The 21962-nt window shown below is 41.6% G+C and overlaps 2 protein-coding genes across 4 annotated transcripts in view; one reads left to right on the top strand and one right to left on the bottom strand.

Annotated features, from left to right (window-relative positions):
* Positions 1–21962, top strand: part of LOC148387460 (eotaxin-like) — a 109993-nt gene that overhangs the window by 69352 nt on the left and 18679 nt on the right. The window contains exons 3-4 of one of the 3 annotated variants that reach the window (XM_088396016.1): positions 9061–9099; positions 9166–9257. The gene's annotated coding sequence lies outside the window, so the exon portion shown is untranslated. Of the gene's footprint in view, positions 1–9060; positions 9100–9161; positions 9258–21962 lie in introns of those variants that run through there. The other 2 variants (XM_088396014.1, XM_088396015.1) reach the window with 2 other exon arrangements.
* The window catches only part of LOC148387462 (ephrin type-A receptor 3-like), a 57499-nt gene that overhangs the window by 34177 nt on the left and 1360 nt on the right, over positions 1–21962 (bottom strand). The window contains exons 2-5 of the mRNA XM_088396012.1: positions 14300–14364; positions 9051–9251; positions 7372–7479; positions 6603–6954 (exon numbers count right to left, since the gene is read on the bottom strand). Of these exons, the coding sequence (XP_088252138.1) occupies positions 6603–6954; positions 7372–7479; positions 9051–9251; positions 14300–14364 (726 nt within the window). The remainder of the gene's footprint in view (positions 1–6602; positions 6955–7371; positions 7480–9050; positions 9252–14299; positions 14365–21962) is intronic.

The following is a 21962-nucleotide window of genomic DNA, read 5'->3' as shown; positions in this document are numbered from 1 at the left end:
TAAAATCGAGTCTACTTTGTGTAATCAGTGTCAGAGAGACAAATACTAGTTCTAATATTACCACAGTAACTTGTAATAATAGTTGTTTTTCACTGAGGATAAAGAATATATGCCTGGATGTTTTGTTGTTCCAGATTCTTCATGCCATCATTTTTTACAAACTGTTCCCATTATGCCTTTCAGTTCGATTTGTCGGTCTACATTTATGAAGCAAGTAATTTATTTCTGTATTCTTGTAAGAATAACCAGATCTGATTGGAAGAATTTCCTCATCAGCAGCTAGAACTGAAATAAACTGCTTTCCTGTTTGCTTTTCTAAAAAGTGCTTTTCAGACCGCAAAAGTCAATAAGCTATTATAAGTGTAGCTCGTGTCGGCAGGTGTATTCATCATTTGAGGAAATGGAACGTTCCATCACAAAAGTGCTTTTGTCTTAATGCTGTGGGATAATAACTACAGCTGTCGGGCCAAGAAAAGCTGCTTGCTTGCACCCTCATATGTTGAATGGAATGGCTCCCTTATCAGCACTCTCAGCCATTGCTGACTTTTACATTGCGCCGCTTGTTTGCTGGGCGCTGACTTAACATCAGTCATCAATTCGTTCTGCCAATCAATTGTAAAGAGACGATTGGCAGCCGGCTACGAAACCAACTAAAGCCTCAACAAATTGGACTTTGACCGCCGCTACATTTGTATGTCATGTTTGGTGTTAACGTTGGCCCGATCTTTCTGACAGACCCATCGTACATCTGGAAACCATCCATGAACTCGAAAGGGGGGGGGAAGGGGAAAGGGTCAATAGCTGCCTTCCTGTGTCGATGCTTCCTGCTTGCCAGACCTGCCGGCTCTCTTACGCTGCCATCTTGAAAAAGCTTTAGATCTTAAATGGAGCCGAGCTAAAACTGACTCAACACTACAGAAATGTGCGCTTGTTTAACTAACTGGAACTCAGCAGCATATGAATCACAGCCAATTAATGGCGACTGTACCCAGAGGAGTCTCCCCTCTGTCCCCCCACCCCTCCCTCCCCCATCTGTGGGGGATAAGGCTATATTAAGGCACCAGGAGATGGAAACACACGTGTTTCTCAGTTCTTGTCCCGCTTTTGCCGCAATCATGCCGACGGGCTACACCGTGACCGTCGCGTTTGCTCCACGCCGGAGTGTGGCAGGTGATCCAGCGTGGTGAAAGAGGATGTGAGCTTTGAGCCAGCGTGTAATTCCACATTGTCTGCATCAATACCGCACGGCTATGTAGATGGCGACTATTGTATGGTGAGAATTACGTGAGTGCCAAAGCCTTTGTAAGCATGCGTGTCATTTGTTCAAACACAAAAGGGGGGAAATGAGAAACGAAGGGAGAGAAATGTGGGATGGTGGTGAGGCAGACATTTTGAGAAAAAAAAAAAAAGAGATAAAGGTGTTGAGAGTTTTGTAGAGACAGGTAGAAGATAAAGGCCACTAGCCTTTTCTTGTTCCATTTTTGGAATGTGCCGATTATCAATTAATTAATCAAGCAAGGATTTGGCAAAAGTCTTTAGTTTCTCGTAATCTTATTTGCAGACATTCTGAATCATTTTATGCACTGTGTGGGAACACAAGAATAATATTCATTGATTTATTTAAAGAGAACATGTTTCTTAATGGACCAAATATATTTTGATTAATCATGAAATAGACTGTGTACGATGAAAAAAATGCCGTTTTATTTACCCTTATTTAAAAAAAAATACCAATTTGCAGTTGTTTTAAATACCGTAATGAGATAAAAATATTTTTGCCGTGCCTAAAATAAACTTCGGAGAAAAAATTCATTCGTATTATAAAATGACGAGACGAGTCGTTCCATATTGAATCAAATCCAAATCGAACCGACTTGAATCGTTTCACTGAAAAATGAACCGGCTTGGAATCGTATTCCATCGACCCAATTTTTTTATTTATTTTTTGTAAATTGTAAAAACCACACAGGCGCACATGTAACATGGAGTGCATCCCCACAAGAGCTTCTTGACTCGCTGTTCAAATCATTTTGTTGCCGCCCACTCCCTGCCATCTTTCACCCTCGTGCTCTCAAGCTCCCTGAGCTGCCACCAAGACTTGAGCGCAGAAACCTGAAAAAAGCCCTCGTGTGAACATGAACAAGTGTGTGTGTGGAGCCAAGATATTGACCTTCAAACGTCTCCATGCAGTGAACACAAAATTGCTCACTTTACCAAGCCAAAAAAAAAAACAACACATGGCGAGTTGGATGGAGACAGAGTTCAGGTTGTGTGTAGAAGAGCCACTGAAGTGAAGCGGGTTCCCCACTGAGCTTTACGTAAATGAGCTCCATCTTTTTTGCAGGTGTGAAGATTCCCCTTTCTCTACATCTGTTCTTTTGCTAATCGTCAACAGAGGCTGGAATCCTCCAATGCGATATGATGTCTATACGTCTATGTGTGCACTCGCAAGCCTTTTAAGTGCACCGGCTTTCATCTTGTGCATCTAATGGGCCATCTTGATTAAAGCCCGACTGAGTCCACGTCGTATAACCTTTAGCTTGCCGCTGTTTTCGCCAAGGTGGATAAACAGAGGTTTTTTTTCCTTCTGGTCTGTGGTCATAGCCAAAGTCTTGATTGTCCTAACAGCTGAGAAGGAACCCCCCCTCATCGCTCCTTTGATCGCCCGCCCGTCCCTGAACAAACGCAAATCCGAATTCCCCTCACAGCACGGGTGTTTTTCCAAAAACTCTTCTGTAAATGACATTGTGCAGACCTTTGCGTTGCCTCCCCAAAGTTATGATCTCATAGCCGCAGCCAAGTGGACTTTACGGTGTGTAAAAGTGATGTTTGCCTGACTTTTGCACATGGCCGGCCCTTAATAGACGGGTTCTCTGCCAAGGAGGTTCTGTTTTCATAGCGGTTGCTTTATCCGTCACTTTCAATGAGTTGGATGGGAGCAGGAGGAACTTTTAGTTTTAGAGTCGAGAAATATTATCATTATAATAAGAGGAATAAGATATTATTCTGAATTATTATTATATAATATTTTTAATACTATAATGATATTTCATATAAGAAATATGAGAAGTATTATATTTTATATTGTAAAAAATTATATTTAAATATAATAAATATTATAATAATTCTTACACATGTTTAATTTACAGTGTCTCCAGTGAATCGGAGGTCTGTCCTCCTTTTGTGCTCTCCAGACGTAATATTTTAGATTGTAGATTGCAGGAGACAAATGTCCAAGCCTTGGCAGAGGTCCCACTGCTCTTGGTCTGAGTGCTATTTTATAATGTCCTAAATAGTCGTCACGGCTCTATAAAGATTCGCATATTCAGTATATCAGCAGTCAGCAGTGCCTGAGTCTCAAGCTCCTCACTCGTTCACACGTTTGCTTTTAGTCCAATTTTCCACCGAGCAAAAAAGAATCCCAATTTGTTGCGTCTTACTTTCTTCCCGTACATGTGACATCATTATTGCAGCAGAAAAACAGATCTACAGTGCACGACGAGAACACCGGTAAATGGAATCGCGTACGTAACAAAAAGAAGTGCCACGAAGAGCTTTAATGCTGCGGCACGTGGAGGAAAAGAAAGTGCAAGGAGGTCTTGTGAGGACTTGTGTTGAGGTGACAGGTGTCTGTCCTTCTCCGCTCTCTTTTTGCCATCTGAGGCAGTAATTGGTGCTGTCAGACACACAGGAGAGGACAGAACACACACGCAAACACACACACTCCTGCCCTTCAACGTGTACCCCTTGGGCTTAAAGAGGTTTGAGAAGAGATTTTTACGACGCTCCCTGCTGTCTGGGAGAAAGCAGGAGAGTGCAAAGGAGTGCAAAACGGGATTGGAGGGAGTAATGGCGGATGGGAACAGAATGTAGGAGAGAGCCACAAACAAGCTTGCCTGAAAGAGGTGGTGGCCTCCTGGAGTGTGCAAATGATGGTTGAGTAGGAGTGAGGGAGAGATTGTGTAAGTCCCCGTGAAGTGACAAGGCGCATCAGTGTGATTTTGTGTGATGGAGGCGCAGTGTTGTTAAGCACGCACACTTCGCTTCACAGGCGAAAAACGTGCCAGTGATATAACACAGGCGAACAGATCGGCGTTACGCAATCTCCATCCATCCATCCATCCATCCATCCATCCATCCATCCATCCATCCATCCATCCATCCATCCATCCATCCATCCATCCATCCATCCATCCACCCATCCATCCTGTCAGTCTACATGTGTTGCTGCACCAATTAATATTTTCTTATTATTATTGGGTTAAGCTTCTATGATCATCTACTCGATAGACTAAATTGACCAAATATTTAAAAAGATAACACGGTGGGAAAAGGAAGATACTATCATAAGAATGTGTGAGGACAATGAAGCCTATTATTGAGAAGACCAAAGCGAGGTTAGCGGTAGCATAGAGGAGGGAGATTGCAGGGGAAAAAGGGGGCAGTAATTGGGGGTGTCTGCTGTTTGTCTAACACAGAAAGGGCTAGTAATGATTCCATTAGCGCCTCACACCGAGAGAGAAAGAGAGAAAGGGACGGGGACACAAAGAGACACGCTGCGAGGAGAGCTGATGGGAGTCCGAGACAAACACTGAGACAAAACGAGGCAGCTCAAGAAGGAGATCCACACAGAACATTAACACGGTAAAACAATGAATGGCAGAGCAGCAAAGTGGCAAAAAGAGAGAAGGAATTCAAAGTGGCCATTATAAGACTTGTTCACCTGCGCAATTGTGAGTCACATCCATTTCCTCCCTCCACAACTCTTTGTGTGCAGGCAGCGATTTAAATGCATTAGCAGCGTGTGGTTTCCCAGTGGAGGACCTTCCGAATGTGTCAGGGCAGGAACATTTTGTTTAGAGCCGCCGTGAACGTGTAAGAGGACGCGGCGGAGCCTGCCTGGCCGCCTCTCAGTGGGGGCACATTAAAGCGTATTGTACATTTAGGCGGCCTCTCTTTTGAATGCGCCGTGGATGCTGATGCAGGGCTCAACATCAATGAGTACACCCACTCTAAATACGGTGAAATTACTTTTTTTTTTTTTTTTGTGCGCCGGGATGATTGCCATTTGCAATCATTGCAGTACTTTTCAATATAGAAAAAATGGATTATGAAAGAACAGCAATTTGTAATTTTGTAATTGTAAGGGTTTGTAATTATTCTTTTGGTGTGTATGCATGTTGACAACTTTCATAGAATTTTAACAATAGGTTCAGATTTTCCAGTTAACCTCATATTTACTGTAATAAATAGCTGTTGTAATCTTAGAAATATGTATTGGTCAAACTCCCACACCAATCAAAACTGATTATATTGTTTCCAGTTCCGACAATTGGATCTTTTGCAGGTGGTCATAATACGCTGGCTGTTAAATTTCCTAAATTATCCAAAATACATTTGCTAAGACTGAGTAGGTGGCAAAGGCAAGCCTGCCACCGATATGCTTCTAGTCATCACAAGGGAATTAACATTTTTTGGCCGGTACTCGTTGATTGTTTCTTGAATAATCTCCACACAAGCAAATATGCTTTAACTTGAACTCAAACCAAAAAGGATTTATGACCAACAATGGAAGCCTGTCGAGGACTAATCTCCTTATTACAGAGCACAAAGGTCACATGATTATACGTACACACCCACATTTACATTGAATGCTAAGAAAAATTGCTAGCAATATCTCTATTTTTTGACAATTTATGATTATAATCACGACGTTGATCCACAGTTAGTCTTTGCGGATCACATAAAATGATGTGGTGGGCCGTATCTGGCCCCCGGGCCTTGAGTTTGACACCTCTGAGGTCGATTCAGGTCAACTCTTTTGCAATGGAGTGTCCATTTTAACAAAAGGACCGACAGAGTAGGGAATGAAATCAGCCGTGATGATACAAGCAGCAGACAGACGCGAAGCTCAACTGCGATTGAGATGCAGCCAGAGTTCCGTCACAATCTGTGCGCATTACCAAAGCGCAAGCTGCAGTGTACAGCTTGTACTTATTCACTTGTCTCTAAGGCCCCAACTGCCAAGGTTTGAGGGTGTCTTGGCGCCCGCTTCTCCAAAAAATAACCGAGATTGCATTATGTGCTCGGGTTGCAAGTTTGCAAGGATGAATATCTCTGAATTGTTTTTTTTTTTGTTTTGTTTTTCTTTCCTGGAAGAAAGTGAGCCTGCGGGGACACGGTGGGAAGGCGTCGAACTAATAGAGCTTACTCTACCAAATACATGCAGGCAGACAAGCACGGCGCACATTGCACATGCCATCTGTGGAGTTTTACGACTCAATAAACGCCTTCCTCGGGCATACCTTTTTCCTTTTTCAACACAAACACGCAAACAGCAATAAACACATTCTCAAACTGTGCTCTCCTCAGCTCAGCGGGGAAAATGAGATATTCAAGCTGGACAAACACACACAAGCTCTTAAATAGAGCAAAAGATGCCTCAAAGCATCTCCAACAGTTCTCAGGCCAAACATTGTGGAGGGGAGGCTTCTTGAAGGGCTGGCGATTGCAAATGTGCAGAAATATACACACTAATTGCGACAGTTAGTAAAATATCTCAGCGTTACGCTGTCCAGAGCCAGAAAACACATTTCACTCACGTTGGCAGATGTCCTTGTTCTCCTCGAAACCCGGTTTGCACACACACCTCCCGATAGGAACCAGCCAGCCTCCATCTGCGCTGCAGTACATCTTTGGAACCTCAAATTCCTCGGAGGCATTCACGCACGCTCCGTGTACCTCCACCAGGGCTGTGTCTCCCCCTGTTATGGTGTCGGGGAACTGGGCCAAATTAAGCACAGTGAGTGGACACTTCTTGTAGAAGACCCTGACGGAGACCAGAGCGATGCAAGCGCCCAGGTCCTGGAAGGCCAGGTAGAAGCCTTTTTTGCTTAGGTTGCTGATGTCGCGCACTTCCGTGTTTAGCTTCATCACACGGTCGCCGACGTCCACCTGCAGAGAGGAGACATTTCATCATTCTGCATCAGATGACAAAAACATTACTCATCTGATTTAGCAAGCAAATTACTTTTTTCCCTTTTTTTGCCATATTAGATGTAACTGCACATCCACTGCAGTAGGTGGCAGTAGCAGAATAGTTATTCAATGTATTTTTTTGTCATCTTTTAATAAGGATACAATGGTATACAATGGCGTACACAAATTATACTACTTATAGTTACGACAGAGAGTGGGCGGGGCTGAAATAAAACGGAAAATAATCCAAAATAACGTTTTAAACTAATGTGAGCTGTGGCCGACAGCAGCTTCTGCGTGAGTTTTTCAGTTTGACTATTTTCTACCGGATGAAAAGTGCATCGACGACCGACGTTCGAGCTTTATTTATATGTTGTGTGTGTGTGTCCTTACCTGCGTAAAGCTTTCATCTGCAGCAATCGTATCGATTTTGACATACTGGCTTTCCTTGATGAACCACAAGTTGGCATTGTTCGACTCATAGTAGTACATGTTGAACGTCTGCAACGACAATAAAATTAAGAAAGATTTACATTAACGTCTACTCTTGGAGAGGAAACTCGGGGATACAGCAGTCCACCCAATGTGAAATTTTAACAAGCTTGGCGCCCTCTTCTCTCACATCCGTCAGTCCATCTGTCTCGATAACTAGTCACAGCTCTTTGAGAAACGCTGCTCTGTGCAATCTCGTATCATCTCTCCACGACTCATTCCAAAAATGTTATGTCAGTGACTGAGTGCAGTAGACAGAGAAAGTGATGTGACTACAGAGGAGCAGTAAAATCACAGATATGGGCGAAGGGGGGCCTGTGAAAAATATATATTGGGAATTAAAAATATACAAGAAGCTCTAGAGAGCGTCCCCGGGGCATTGTTTTTTAGTCTTTGAAAAGAGATAAAGGGGGAAATAAAAAAATGGAAAAATGCTGTTTTTCCCACTGCAGTATGCCAAGTCACTCTTAACAGGAGCCACAATTGTGTAATGAAACTAATACATATTGCAAACTATTATAAATATATTTTGGTGTTCAATTCTACCCTACAACAATAAACACACTTCGGTGTGAAACGTATTTATTTATGATTGTTTTATTCAAATAAGACCTGATGTTTAAAAGGCAGACAAATTTCATTCATTTGTGTATGTGTACGTAATTATGTGCTTTATTTTGCTATAATCAAAGTGATGTAAACCAACGGCATCTATAATTGGAACAAATCTTACCTAAATGTCAGACACCTTCAATTATCTAATTAGTTTTTCCAGCCGAAGGCGCCCTAAAAGGTAAATTTGCTCAGTTATGTAAATGTCATCAAATTAATTATGACATTGATAACCTTACTCAAAATCACCAAAAATGCTCCAAATCATTTCTGCAATTATGACTTGTTTCAAATCAAATGTGGTGCTCTGCTATTGATCTCCTTCTGAAGGAAAGAAAAAATACATTTTTTTTCTGTTCTTCAAAAAGACGTCTGCAGGAGGTTGCTAGGAACTGAGTGACTTGCTTGTTAATTACAACAACAGAGACTTAAGAAAAAAAAAGTCATCAAACAACTGCAAGTTTCACAGTGGAAGGAATCCATTTACCGTATTTTCCGGACTATAAGGCGCACCGGACTATAAGGTGCACCTTCAATGAATGGCCCATTTTAAAACTTTGTCCTTTTATAAGGCACACCGGACTATAAGGCACACCATTAATGTATCATGTCAGATTTTTAATCCAAATCAACTTCAGACGCAACAAATTCCTTTATAATCACAAAATAATGATCCATAGTCTTTTTGATTCATGATTCATAGTCTTCAGCAGGCCACTTATGATTGATTTCATGACACAATGCTTCAGGTCAGTTTAAATTTAGGAATTTGGTCCATATATAAGGCGCACCGGACTATAAGGCGCACTGTCGGCTTTTGAGAACATTTTAGGTTTTTAGGTGCGCCTTATAGTCCGGAAAATTCGGTACTAACGCTTGAAGATTTTTGTACAAATTTTGGCTTACTGACATTAACTAGTGCAGATGTTGTTGCCAGTTGTTGCTCGTTCGTGTGAGTTGACACAAACCTCTTTGCAGGTACCAGGGACCCCTGGCAGGCTGTTACAGTCTCGCAGGGTAAATTTGATCTCGATGTAAACCCGCTGCGCTCCTTCCCGACTGATGTGGCGTGTCCTCAGCCAGTTGTTCTGATTGGCCTGCATGACGTTACACACCTGGTACGTCCGCATCGGGGTGTTCCGCTCATCCATCACGCTGATCTCCTCCCACTGAAAGTAAGAGAGATTTTACATTTGGATTATTATGTCGGATTTGGGCTCGACTTGATGATGCCGGGAACAAGAGTTGTTTTTCACTGTGTGTGTGTAAAAAAAAAAAAGGTAAGAAGCAAAATGAATACCTGAGGTAAGTGGCGGATATGTGCAAGTCGAGTAAAAGCCTCTTTTTTGGAAAAAAATAAAAAATACACGCAGATGCGAGAGGGTTTTACGGAAAAAGGAAATCTAAGTCCAAAGGTTGTTTTTTTTTGGGGGGGCTCACGCTCAATGAAGTGCGGTGTAGCACAACCTGCAAGTTGTGTTTTTTTTTTTTTTTTTCTGGCTGAGGATGAGTGATGAGCTGTGTCAACATGACTAGACGACTGTCTTTGTGCTACTCGTGAATTTTTCTCCAGCAAAGGTGCTTACGGAGGAAGGATGGTGCAGATGTGTGTGTGTGTGTGTGTGTGTGTGTGTGTGTGTGGATAGGTAAGACAGAGCAACTTTGTCTCCCATCATTTGCTGCCATCTGTTTCCACTTGTGACTAAAGCAGTAATTGAGACCACTTCTCGCATGAGCAGGAAAACATGTCGATCTACACGCACGCGCACGCCAACAGTCGGCAAGCGCAGAAAGAACATTTCTATTCCTTAAAGACAAGAAAAATAAACCCATGCGGTTTCAGTGTTTTAAAGATATCTGATCCATTGAAGGGGAACCCGACTGGACGCACATGCACACGCACACACACGCAGATGTTTGTGGGGCGTGAGTAGACCACCATATTTGTTCTGCACTCCTGTCATCATCCTGCTCCTCTAGTTTCTCCACCGTAGTGATGATCTAGCACCTAGCAACCAAATAAACGTGAGCTGACGCATTATGAATTCAGTACAATTGTATTTTTAATATTGTTATATATGCATGTGTCCAGACACTGAACAAACATGGATGACTTTTTTTTTTATAAATAACTTTATTTTGCCTCAATTTTAAAACTGTAGTTAAGCATTTCAAGTTTTCTGTTATTTTCATAACACTTACTTATTTAGAAAATCCCTCTTTAAGAACTTATAGCATACTCTGTCGTAATAGTTTTTTCTAAATTCTTGTCGTGAAAGATTGAAATAAATGTTAATGGAACACCAAATGCTGTGAAATACCCAGACCAAAAAAATGCAAATTTTTAAACTAATTATGTATTATTAATGTGTGTATGTCAACCTAGAATGGAAAAAAAAAACTTTAAAAAGGCCCAAGCATCCCCTAAAACTGTGCTCTTTTTCTCCAAATTATTTATCCTTACATTAAAACTTGTGTAATGCTACTTAATTCTCAAAATGAAAGATTGATTTAAATATTTAAGCAAGTTTTTTTTTTTTTTTTTTTTTTACAAATGACATACTGCCAATTATTTTGGTGTATAAAAGCCTGGAGGAAACAATGTCTACCAAACTGTACTTTTCAAACATTTCCAATAATGTACTTATGAATGTCTTTTTTTTCAAAATAAAATTCCACAAAATCGTAACAGACAGACGTCCACCTGTCACGACGTCCAGTTTGAGGGCAAATAAAAGAACAGCCAAGGCCCTAAAAACGAAACTCTCGACTTCTGCTAATGAACCCGATGTGACGTCCCACCAATAGAACCCCTCACCTCAATCTCGAGCACCAAAACAGATAAAAACGTACTCTCACGCAGACTTCCTTGCACTCAGCTGTTTTTAATCTCCACTGAGATGTCAAGCGTGTATGAATTGGAGCGCGACCAGCTCTCCAACGGGGAAAACAGAGGCAGAGAGATGAGACCATGTGTGTGAAGATTGCTTAAGCTACTGCGGCCAACTGAAAGTCAGTGAAAGTTTACCCCATCGCTCTCACTGCATTCCTGAAAGACCACGTCGCTACCAAATGTCCGAGAGTCCTCCTGATCAACTGCGCTCGATCTAATTAGAAGTGCAGAGACTGGTGGAAGAAGGGAGAGGGGGGGGGGGGATAAATGTTGGTAAATTACCGGCGCGCTTGGCAGCTAAATAGACCCATCTGTGCAGCACTAGACCAGTCGGACATCACAAGGCGGACATGCACACAACGCTCCCCTGAGAGTAGTGATTAAAGCATTTATGGGAATAGTCACTGAGGGATAAAGAGGGCTTTATAATGTCTGTGTTTATTTCTTTGTAGGTAGAGTTTGGAGTGGCTGGATTACTGCCACTTCCAAAGCAGCAACTTATTTCCCCAGTTGGCGTGTCTGTTCATCATCATTTTTTTGCTTGGCGTGGAGCACAGGTGTGTTTATGGACAGGGAAGTAACCTGCGCTACTTGTCGCTAGAGAGAATGAGTGGAAAAAGTTTTTAAAAAGTCTTTTGACTGGGAAGGTATTTCGATAGTTTGGGAGTTCTCGTCAAGTTTCGTCAGGAGCAAGTTAAGAAAAAAGAACGAAATGACGGGTAGTTCTTGACAAGTTGACTCAATAGCAAATTAGCTAACGAAAATTTGCTATGATAAAGAACGAAATATTACCAGAATGCTTTAAAAAAAAAATAACTGAAACTACAGTTTGGGTTTTCAAAAATGAATTCATTATTGTCCTAAAACATTTTCACGAGAAAGATCAAAACTAAGAAACCCACACAAAAATCTTATTAAAATGAACTTAATTTTAAAAAAGCCAAATAAAAACTAACTGTGATGGGAAAATGTGTCCATAACGTTTAAAAAAAAAAGAAAACTAATACAGACCGTCATGGAAAAAAAGCAAAACTACAATAACCTTGCTCCGTCGTCATCACATTTGCACACACAAAGTTGAAACACGGGTTCAGAGCTGAACGCTAATTGACATTAAAAAAAAAAAAAAAAAAAAGGAGCCGGCTCCCTTCTCCCTGAACGCAATCAACGCGACCAATCAGCACAGAGCTCTCCTGATTGCTTTGAAGTGAAGCAGAGATGTCAGATCAGGGTCAGAGTTCAACCATTCACCGGCTTCCCATAATATCCCCGCCGCCGCAATCATCTGATGTGTACACCTACGAGCACATAATTGGCTCCCAAAGTTTGGAAAAAGCTCTGGCTTAGTTTAGGCCCAGCAAATTAGAGAGGGGTGAAGAGCCTCCGGCAGTGGAGAGATGTTATGGGGCCTCTCGTTTTCAAACATCATTATGACATATCTGTTTTGTGTCCCTGACGACGACCCCCCCCTCCCTCGCCTGTTCGGCGACAGAAATGGGTCGCTCCTCTCCGTCTCGGCCACATCCGGCCCAGCACGGTTGGGATTAAATTTGACCCGTGGGGGGTCAAGTGTGGGTTTTGGACTAATTCAGGTAGACAGTGGTCTCAGATTGGTCGGGATTGGCTCTCGCTGAAACCAATCTCAAGGTTTTAAAAGATCAAAGGTCAACTTGATAATACCCAATATATGAAAGGCAAGACCTTCTTGCAACCGCACAACTTTCCCCTCTGTTTTCCAGCCACTTCTCATACTTTGACATAGACTGACCATTGATAGACTCTTGGACTCAGTGGAAATATTTTGTTTTGGTTTTGAAAGTGAAAATCTATCCCAGTGAATAGCAGACATTTGCATATAATTGGTGCCCATTGAAATGCATTTGGGCCATTTTTTTGATTTTTTTTTTTTTAAATCCAATAAATTCTAAATAATGTTCATAAACATATGTTTTACATGAAAAATTGAGTTGAAGTATGGGAAAAATAATTTAATTAAATTAAAAAATATATATGTGAATCCACAGGTGTCAAAGTATATGAACTCCATTCGTCAAATATTTATGAGACGTCTCAATCTTACTGATTTGAGAATCCCCAAAACTTTTTTGTTCTTTAATTTCAACGGCATAAGGAAACAATATTCATATTCACAATCTAAACTGCATTGCTTTTAGTCCATCAGTCTTGTCCTTTTTGTTTTTGTTCCTTTCACATGTAAAGATTGCACACAATTTGTACTTTATGACAACCATAACAGTAAATTATCATCCGTTTGTAGAACACAATTCAAAACCTTGTCATTCAAGTGGCAAAGGCGAGACAAACAAAAAAAACGACAATTCTGTTAATAAAGGAAACGTATCAAGTGAAAACAAAGATGACCGCTTTTATCCACTTATGTCATTTCCTCTCTGGGGGAGTGACGACTAATCCTTGCGTGAAAGATGGCTCGATAAAAAAAGATTCCGCTCGGTAATTTGTAATTATAAAATGAGAACACATGTGCCTTTCAGGAAACGAATCATATTGTCAATACAAAAAAACCTGTGTACTCTTCTTTGTCCTTAATGAGTCGCAGATGGAAGACATTACGCTCTTCCATGAGAACCTCATTGAAAGAAAACATACACAAACATCAACAATATGGCCACACAATCAATGCATTTCATGAACTCGATACCCCGCGTAGCTTGAGAAAACAAGCTTTCCAAGCTTACGCTTGCTTCAGCCGCCTCTTTGCCGCTCGCAACCATGAAAGCGTGTGTGGCATCCCGCAATTCAAGCGGCCCGTTCTGAATAGCCGTGCGGAAGTTGGAATGGAGTGGAATCTAATCAGTGCCATTCAACCAACGGCTCTTCTGCTTGCGTGAAGTCGCGCTTATATTCGAGATTGAATCTCGGTCGGTCGTTTCGACGCTTCTCTCGTGATGTGAGATGACTTGCGTTCCTTTTACCTGCAAAAGTCTTGCACGCAATGCAAACATCTACATTTCTTCTTACATAATAACTCGACCCTTTTACTCTCTTCTCGTCCTAAAAAAAAGAAGCAAGCCGTAATAAATGGAGGCCCCGGCTCCACAGCACAGTTTTCAGTGCAGCGGAAATAATTTGTAAATTCCCCCCGAAGACTCGTGATTTAGCGAGGACAGCTCAAGAACTCAACGCTCCCTCCGAGCACACTGCACTGCGGCGGTTGCTAAGTCCCGCCTTCCTTCTCCTTAAAATAAAACATGACGTGCATAACTTATACATGTGGTGGCGGCTCCAAGAAAGGCTTGATGTTTGTTTGTGTGAGCGTGTGATGTGTGAGCTGCTCGTACTCACCCCCTCATTAGGATAAGCCTCCCAGCCCAGGTCGGCCAAGGCGGACATGGAGTCCAGCAACGTAACTGGAAAAAAAAAAAAATAGAAAACAAACATGTGAAGCCATACTTTCAAGGGGTTTGTTTATACACTCAGCAGGGGGGTGACGTCCGTGCCTTGAATGCAACCAGATCAAGTCTGGAAGACTTGTGTTGTGTTGGGAAACGGTTTTGTAGAATGTTGCCTTGCAGCTGCTCCTGGTTTAAATGGGGGACAGAAAGTCACCCAGCGAGACCGAACGTCACCACGCCAAGAGTTGGCGTTGAAACATTGAAGTGATCTTCTTGCCAGCTTCAACCGCAGCTAGTGGAACATGGCCGCTGTGACTTTGTAATTTAGCCGTAAACGCTCACTACAGCTCTAACAGCTCGCACGTTTCTCCAAAGATATTGGAGTGTGTCTGTGGAATTATTTTTTGTGGTTATTGATATTAGTCCTGGTTCTGTTCTAGTTCATCGCAAGGGTGTTCTTTGGATTTATTGAGTGGTGATGGTTTTCTATCTAGTCATTTTTTTGGGCTAACGCTCCCCGATGTGGAGATTCTACTCAAATACGGGAGGACCGTTATGACTGTCAACGCCTTATGTGATATAAAGTATAGGCGACAAAACAAACTGATGAATAACTAGTTTTGAAATCAAAGATTGGTAAACACTCTATCTTTTTTACAAGTGCAGACAAGCTGTACTTTTTGATTTGACACAATTTGCCTTTGCGGGCCACATTAAAGGATACGGCGGGCCGTATCTGGGCCCCCGGGCCTTAGGTTTGACACCAATGATCTAAGGACAGTGATCACCCACACATAGATGCTCCAAACGTCGCTGTAACCTTCAACATTTCATATGAATGGAATTCTCTTCATCTCATACTTGCCATGAGTAGAGTTAGAGTCAAGTGCCTTGAGCGATGCGTTTAATACTTTCCGACAAGATTTGTATCGCGACTGAAATGAAGTGCCATAAATTCCTTAATGGTAGTTTTTCGTAGGAGAAATAACTCCCTGGAATATTGTCGTGCTGCTTCTTGTGAAGATGCAGGAAGGTGACAATGACAAGTGATGAGAGAAAGACAGCAGCTTGACCAGCAGGCGGCATAATGAAAACCTGCTTCTTCTCCGGTGATTCATTTAAATGTGTATGGCTGCACTTCTTCTGCTTGGGACCTAATCAAGCCTTCGATGCTGCTGATCATCAATATTTAATCAGCATCCATATGCAGAGACGCCTGCTTCTCTCTTTCTTCTCGCCACTCAACGGCCATCGTGCCAAGCTTCTCTGTTATGCAGATTACAGCATGGCTACAAAGTTAGAGGAACTTTTATACAAGTTACAGATTTGGCACAGTTTTAGCTTATATTAGTTTACAGCATCCAGTTTTTTATCTTTTTCCATCTATTTTATAACAGTTCCAAGCTCACAAACTCATCTGTGGCGCAATGAGATGATTTCACCCGTTGTAGGACATCTCCCTAACATCCATGCACTTCGCAGCTCATCAAACAGTGACAGGAGAGCGGGGCGCCATGCAGTAATTGTGTCTGTATTTGCGAGGAAATGAGCCCAGTGACAAAGGAACAGAGGAGGAGTGGTGCTGAGCCGCTAAAGGTCACATGAATCCTCCAGCCTCGCACATTACGAGCATTTACTGAAGACTGCCTCCCTCGGTCAAGTGGCGTACAAAGAAAGGGAATGAAATAACATGGTTACAGTACTCCGATTATTCGATTGGTGCCAATTAAATTAGGCAGTGGGTAACAGCAGATCATTTAGTTCATTAAGAAATAACAATATAACAGCAAATAAATAAATATATCAATAAATACAGAAATAAATAATAATAATAATAATAATAATACATTTAATTTAGAAGCGCCTTTCAGGTCACCCAAGGAAAGTTAAAAGTTAAAAACAAGTTAAAAACAAATTAAAACAATAGAAGATTGTTAAAAATAAGTGAATAAATAAATAAATAAATAAATGGGAAAGCAAAGAGGTGCTTTAAAATGCACACCAACACTTTTTCGTCTCCTCTCACCTCTCGTCAATACCACTTCTCACCTATAATCAATGGGCACACTTATCAATTATGTATTACTCTCGATCCTTTCCTGACTGTGCTGACTCGGCATTTTTACAGATGCTTTTCGGCCGAAGTAAGCACTTACTATTAATCCTCCGTGAATACAAGACTTCTATACGAGCGTGTAACATTTGTGGAAACGTTGAAATCAAATTTGCTCCCACGGCCTTAACAAAGCAGAGTTATTACCTTGAACAAACATTGTAAAATCGTAAGCGTCACGGTTGTAGAATTCATGGCCGGGGCTCTTATGTTGATTGGAGGTGGAACTAATGAATTAGAGCGGGAGTGCAGCTCTTCCTTAAGCAAACATCAGCGAGCATTCGCGTCTCTATTTGCCTCGGCATGATCCTCTACCGTCTTCACGTTCTGTCTTCTCCTCTCGGGACCTTAAATGGCATTTGTGCAAGGTTTGATGAGAAATGAACGATGACATCACAGAGCATGATCACATGAATGAAAGCAAAGCACAACATGAAACAAAAAAATGGAGTGTATGATTGACAGCTGACTGACAAATTACTTTATTGGTACTTTTTTAGCTGAGTCAACTCGTGTAAGTTTTTTTTCTTATCTCCCTCACACACATATCTATAGGTTGTTTACATTTCTGCAGCCTTGCTTTTTCCATTCATGCCCTTACTTGCACAAGCCCAAAATATTTTATAGAAAAGTTGCATCTCCAGGAATGTCAACTTCCCAGAATAACATGCTCGAGTCTGAACTGCAGCAAGGATGCTTATGGGTGCTAAAAAAAAAACCATTCGATTAAGCCTTCAGTCCTATTTTTTGGATGACTTGGGTGTGGCTGCAGCTTGCAAGTAAGAACATATTAAGGAAGTTTCTTGTATCATAAATATATCGTTCGGCCATTTTTTTTCTCTGTTTGGTGGAGCTGGGCAGCAGCTGCCAAGCCTCAAGCTGTGATGCCAATAGCCTGGCTGGCTCACAAAGCAACCAGGATGCTTATAGACTTGTGCATACACACATTTCAATGATGTAAACAAACCACGACGGGGATGTGAAGCACAGTGCATAACTTCATGCATAGTTAATTAGGTTGTTTGTAATCGAGTACAAACAATTGACAACGGAGAACAAGCTGCTACCAAATATCTCTTATTGTTTTGCTCGTTTTATTCTTCAATCCAATCAGGGTATTTTTGTTAAAAAAAAATAAACATCAACAATCCTCAAGATAAAAATGTATTATATAATATCCTAATATAATAAAAATGAGTGGCTAATTACAAACAGCAGGCCAACACTATTATTATTATTGTATTCGTGTAAATTCTGCAAAAACATCCACGTGAAGTTTATTAAAGATTTAATTTAGCCTGTGATTGACTGGCGACCAATCCCGGGTGTGCCCAATTTCTCATTAAAAATCTGCTTGTATGTATTTTTGCAAATCACAAATACTCAAGTCGCAACGCTATTTAGTTAACAACTTCCACATTTTATAGTCTTCGTACTAATCCGATTTTATTTGGTTAAAGAGAACCGTAATGCAGGATATAAAACGAATAGTTATTTAATAAAGCGCTCCTTTTATAACTAGTAAGGGAGCAGCATACTTTTGGCTCATTATCGCCATACCTTGCAACTTTCATTTTGATTAAGCTCATATGCGTCTCAATTTACTAGTAACGTAATTCCCCATTTCATTGTCTAGTATTTAAAAAGACGATGAATTGCATGTGTTGTCTGAGTCCACTCGGACTTCAACGTGCTTCCTCTTGTCTGACAGTTGAAACCGGGGTTGTCACGGCAACACATGGGCCAAGGGAGAGCAGAGTGCCGCGCAGTTGAGCTATGAACTTTTGGAGTAAAGCAGCCCCGCAGCAGGCGCGCTCCACTCACTGCTGTCTTTTCATCAGTCGTCTCTCCACTCATCCACAACCCACCAGAGGCTCTGCACTCGTTCTTCTTCTAGTTATCTCTCGCCGTGCGCATCCTCTGGTCATGTCGCTTTAATGGAGGCGGCGGATGTGCGTTCGTTTATTCCTCCATGATTGTTTCACAACTGGTCTTCCTCATGCGAGGTGGCAATTTTTCACGGGTTTCTCACGCTGCAGATTACTGATGACATCACCATGAGCAACAACACACACATAAGTAGACCTTGAGGACTCGCACACAACTACTACAAACTATCAACACAATTTGACACTCGCGGCATTCATTATGTGACTGAAGTGAAGTAATTAAAACGCCGCTGAATTCGGCTAAGCTCAAGTCTGTTGTTTCTGTATTTCCTCTTGACCTTTTACAGTTTAGGACATTCCTACTGATGAGAGCAGAGTCCTGGTAGCCTGTGGACTCACACTTCTGTCACACAATGGTTGGCCACAGGAGGGGAAATTAGAGCAGTGGGCCTTAGCAGTTGACACGGCCAGGAAATCACATGGCAGACAGGTTGTTACTAGCCATGCGTGGACACAATGTCTGTCACTGCCAAATATCCAAAGGACTTTTGTTGGAGGCTGTGTTGCACATGATGGTGGAATTCACAAGGAATGACGGCGTATAGCCTCAAGAGCCTTGCAGGATATTGTTTTTAATTCTTAATCATAACTGTCAACATATGCATCTCAAATCATGTTGCTCCATTGAGATGAATGGAAATAGAGTTAATTCGTTCATATAGCCATACAGATTTATATATAAAGAATTTCAGGTATCATTTCACTCTCAGATAGGATCTGATGATTCAGCCATCGAGTACAGCACAAACAAGAAAGAACAAAAGATCAATGTGATGAGAAATGCTTCAAATAATAGAGGCTGATTTGCGTGGTGAGTTCATTTATATGAGAGAAAGCTTCCTTGGGTTTACAGTCTGTGTGTGTTGCCACAATATGTTTCTCTTTGTCTCTTCTTTCATCTCTGGTGGATTTTCCTTTTGTTTTTCATTGATAACAACAAACACACACAGTATATGCTCCTAGCCTTCACACCAGAATCATTCCCTGTCACTGCACTGTATTTATAGGCTCATCTATCAGCTTGCCGCAGGAATGCTTGACGTTATTTTCTGGACCAAGACCACCAAACTGCCCCCTAGCCATACATTAGGGTGGAATGAGTGTCTGTGGGCGTGCATGCACAATGCATGGGCACCAAGCTCACTGTCGATGTATTATACGTATGCAGCCCCACCTTGTTCCAACTGAGTGTGAAGAGGTCGAATGAGGAAAGAGCTCAACTAAGAGCAGAAAACAATCCAAACGAAAGATAAGGCAAAGTAGGACACATGAGAGGAGGAGATTAAAGCAAAGGGGGAAAAAACAGATCTTGTGCGTTTGTCCGCCTTTCTTTTTTACGACTCTCTGATGACAACAAGGATCTATAGCCTCTTCTGTTCAAGGTCATGGTTGTTACACGGGAGCGCTGCCATTGCGGCCGCACAAAGGCACATTCACGGTGAGGTATGCCTCTGCCGATAACTACAAGCAACCCTTATGGATTAAAGCAATTAAAGCAAAGGAGACCTTTGACCCTGTATTATACCACAGTCAGGATCTTGTGTGAATCATTAGGCTGGTGCGTGCGTGTGCTTGTGTGTCAGTAGAGGGCATGTTTTACATATGCTTGTCTCTGCAATATCTACTCATGTTAACCTTACAAAGCAATACAGCCATGCCCCCCCCCCCCCCCCACCCCACCAGCAGCAGTATAAATCCAACCTACGGTATAGATTTGGACTCTGCGGACCAATTACAATAACGCTTGTCAATGATGTCATTTTACCTGCCTCAGTCTGAAAATGGCTTTAATTAATTCTGGCAAAAGAGTTGGATGAGTTGTTGGATATAAGTGTGTATACATTGAACCAGTCAGCCATCTTTTACGCATGCTTGGGTAGAGTTAGGCGCTGAGCTAACTTAAGCTAGCGCGGCTGGCAAGCTAACATGGCGAAACACTGTGGAGCTGCTCTATAAATTACTAATCCTTGCTTCCGTGGCAGTGAATAACAAGGATCACTCGCACTAAAGGAGGACGAGGAATACTGTAGCTAATCATGTGACACACTAAACAAGGCGAGAAGAGGAAAAGTCTTAAAAGCCTTGCTAACCACTAAGCTAACGTGAAATATAGCGAAAGGCGGACATTTTAATTTAACTGAAGCCTGGCTGAAACAGTGTTACAGTATTTAAATTAAAAAAACATTGCCGTTTAGGGCAAATGTATATTATTTTTAATTATTTTATGAATAATTAAAATATTGTTAATCAAGATTAATTCATTGCAAAACATGTATTGATGTATTGCGAAGCATGTAATTAATTAGATTTTTTTTCAAGTGAGTCTCACTTTTAATTAATTTATATTAAAATACAGGATACCTTGAACCAATTTATACCTTGAAATGACGTTTAGGCCATAACGGCTTACCGTAATGTTTACCTACATTCCAATGTAAACAACAGGTAATTTATTTCCCACCACACTTAAATTAAAAACTCGTCCATAGATTTACTGATTATTTAAATGCTACAGACTCATTATCATAACATGAAAGCAATCCCCAGTCGTGTTTTTCTCGGATTGAGGGGGAGCAGGAAAATAGAAGAGAGCGCAGACAAAGACGATACGCCAAGATGGGGGAAAACAGGCTCTAAACTGCAAACATGGTAAAAGATGGAGCCACACACAGAGTGCAGACCTGAGGGCACCCATCCGAATGTTACATCAGTTAGCCCTGGGGGTCCAAACAATACTGAATAAGTGTGTAGAGCGCCCTCTGCTGGCGGGCCAATCATCTCCCAACTCCTAATCCCCTTCCTCTCTTTAATGCTTCTGACAAACACTTTAAAAAGCCACTTGTGGGGGGGAAAAAAGTCATTTCCACTATAGATCACGTTCCCCTGTTTGCAGTTACCACCAATTTCAAGCAATCTGATCAATTCCCCTTGTAGCATTTTGTTCCGCTTGTCCACCCTCACTACATTTTTTCTTGTAAATGCCAACAATTTCCGTACAAGATTACAAAGCTTGTTGACACTGAAACATGATTTCAGTTTACAATATCAGCTCCATCCAAGGGACTTGTTGCTCTTTAATTGGTCCGGAATGGGGGGACTGTAACTTTTTACGGCAGCCTCGGCTCGGTGGCGGACAAAGATGTTGTATTCGGTTTTGACTGACACTTTTTTGAACAATGTTTACTAATCATCGAAAGTGAGCATTTTAATTAGTGCTCTTTAGATTGAGCAAGTTTCCCTAATTGGAAATGGAAGGTGTTTACTATATGGAAGAGAAGCTTGAGGTGCAAATTGGGCCAGTAAGTGTGAAACAGCACGATACCAAATCGGGAATAAAATCTCGTCAGTGATCGTATACGCTACAAACACCGCAGCTCGTTTATCTAAATCAACAGGAGATTCAATTCATCATCCTTCATTCTGCATTCACCTCAATGAATATTTCATCACATGCATTCTGCATTGTCTCCTCTTGTTTAAACACTCCTCCCTGACTGCCTCTGCTCATCCTCGTTCCTCGTTTATCCTCCCGAGCCGAGGAGAACTCCTCC

The sequence above is a fragment of the Syngnathus floridae genome, chromosome 14, assembly GCF_059516105.1.
Source record: "Syngnathus floridae isolate MCC-2025c chromosome 14, RoL_Sflo_1.0, whole genome shotgun sequence".
NCBI lineage: Eukaryota > Metazoa > Chordata > Actinopteri > Syngnathiformes > Syngnathidae > Syngnathus > Syngnathus floridae.
The sequence above is the reverse complement of the archived record's forward strand: the minus strand, read 5'-3'. Positions and strand labels throughout refer to the sequence as shown.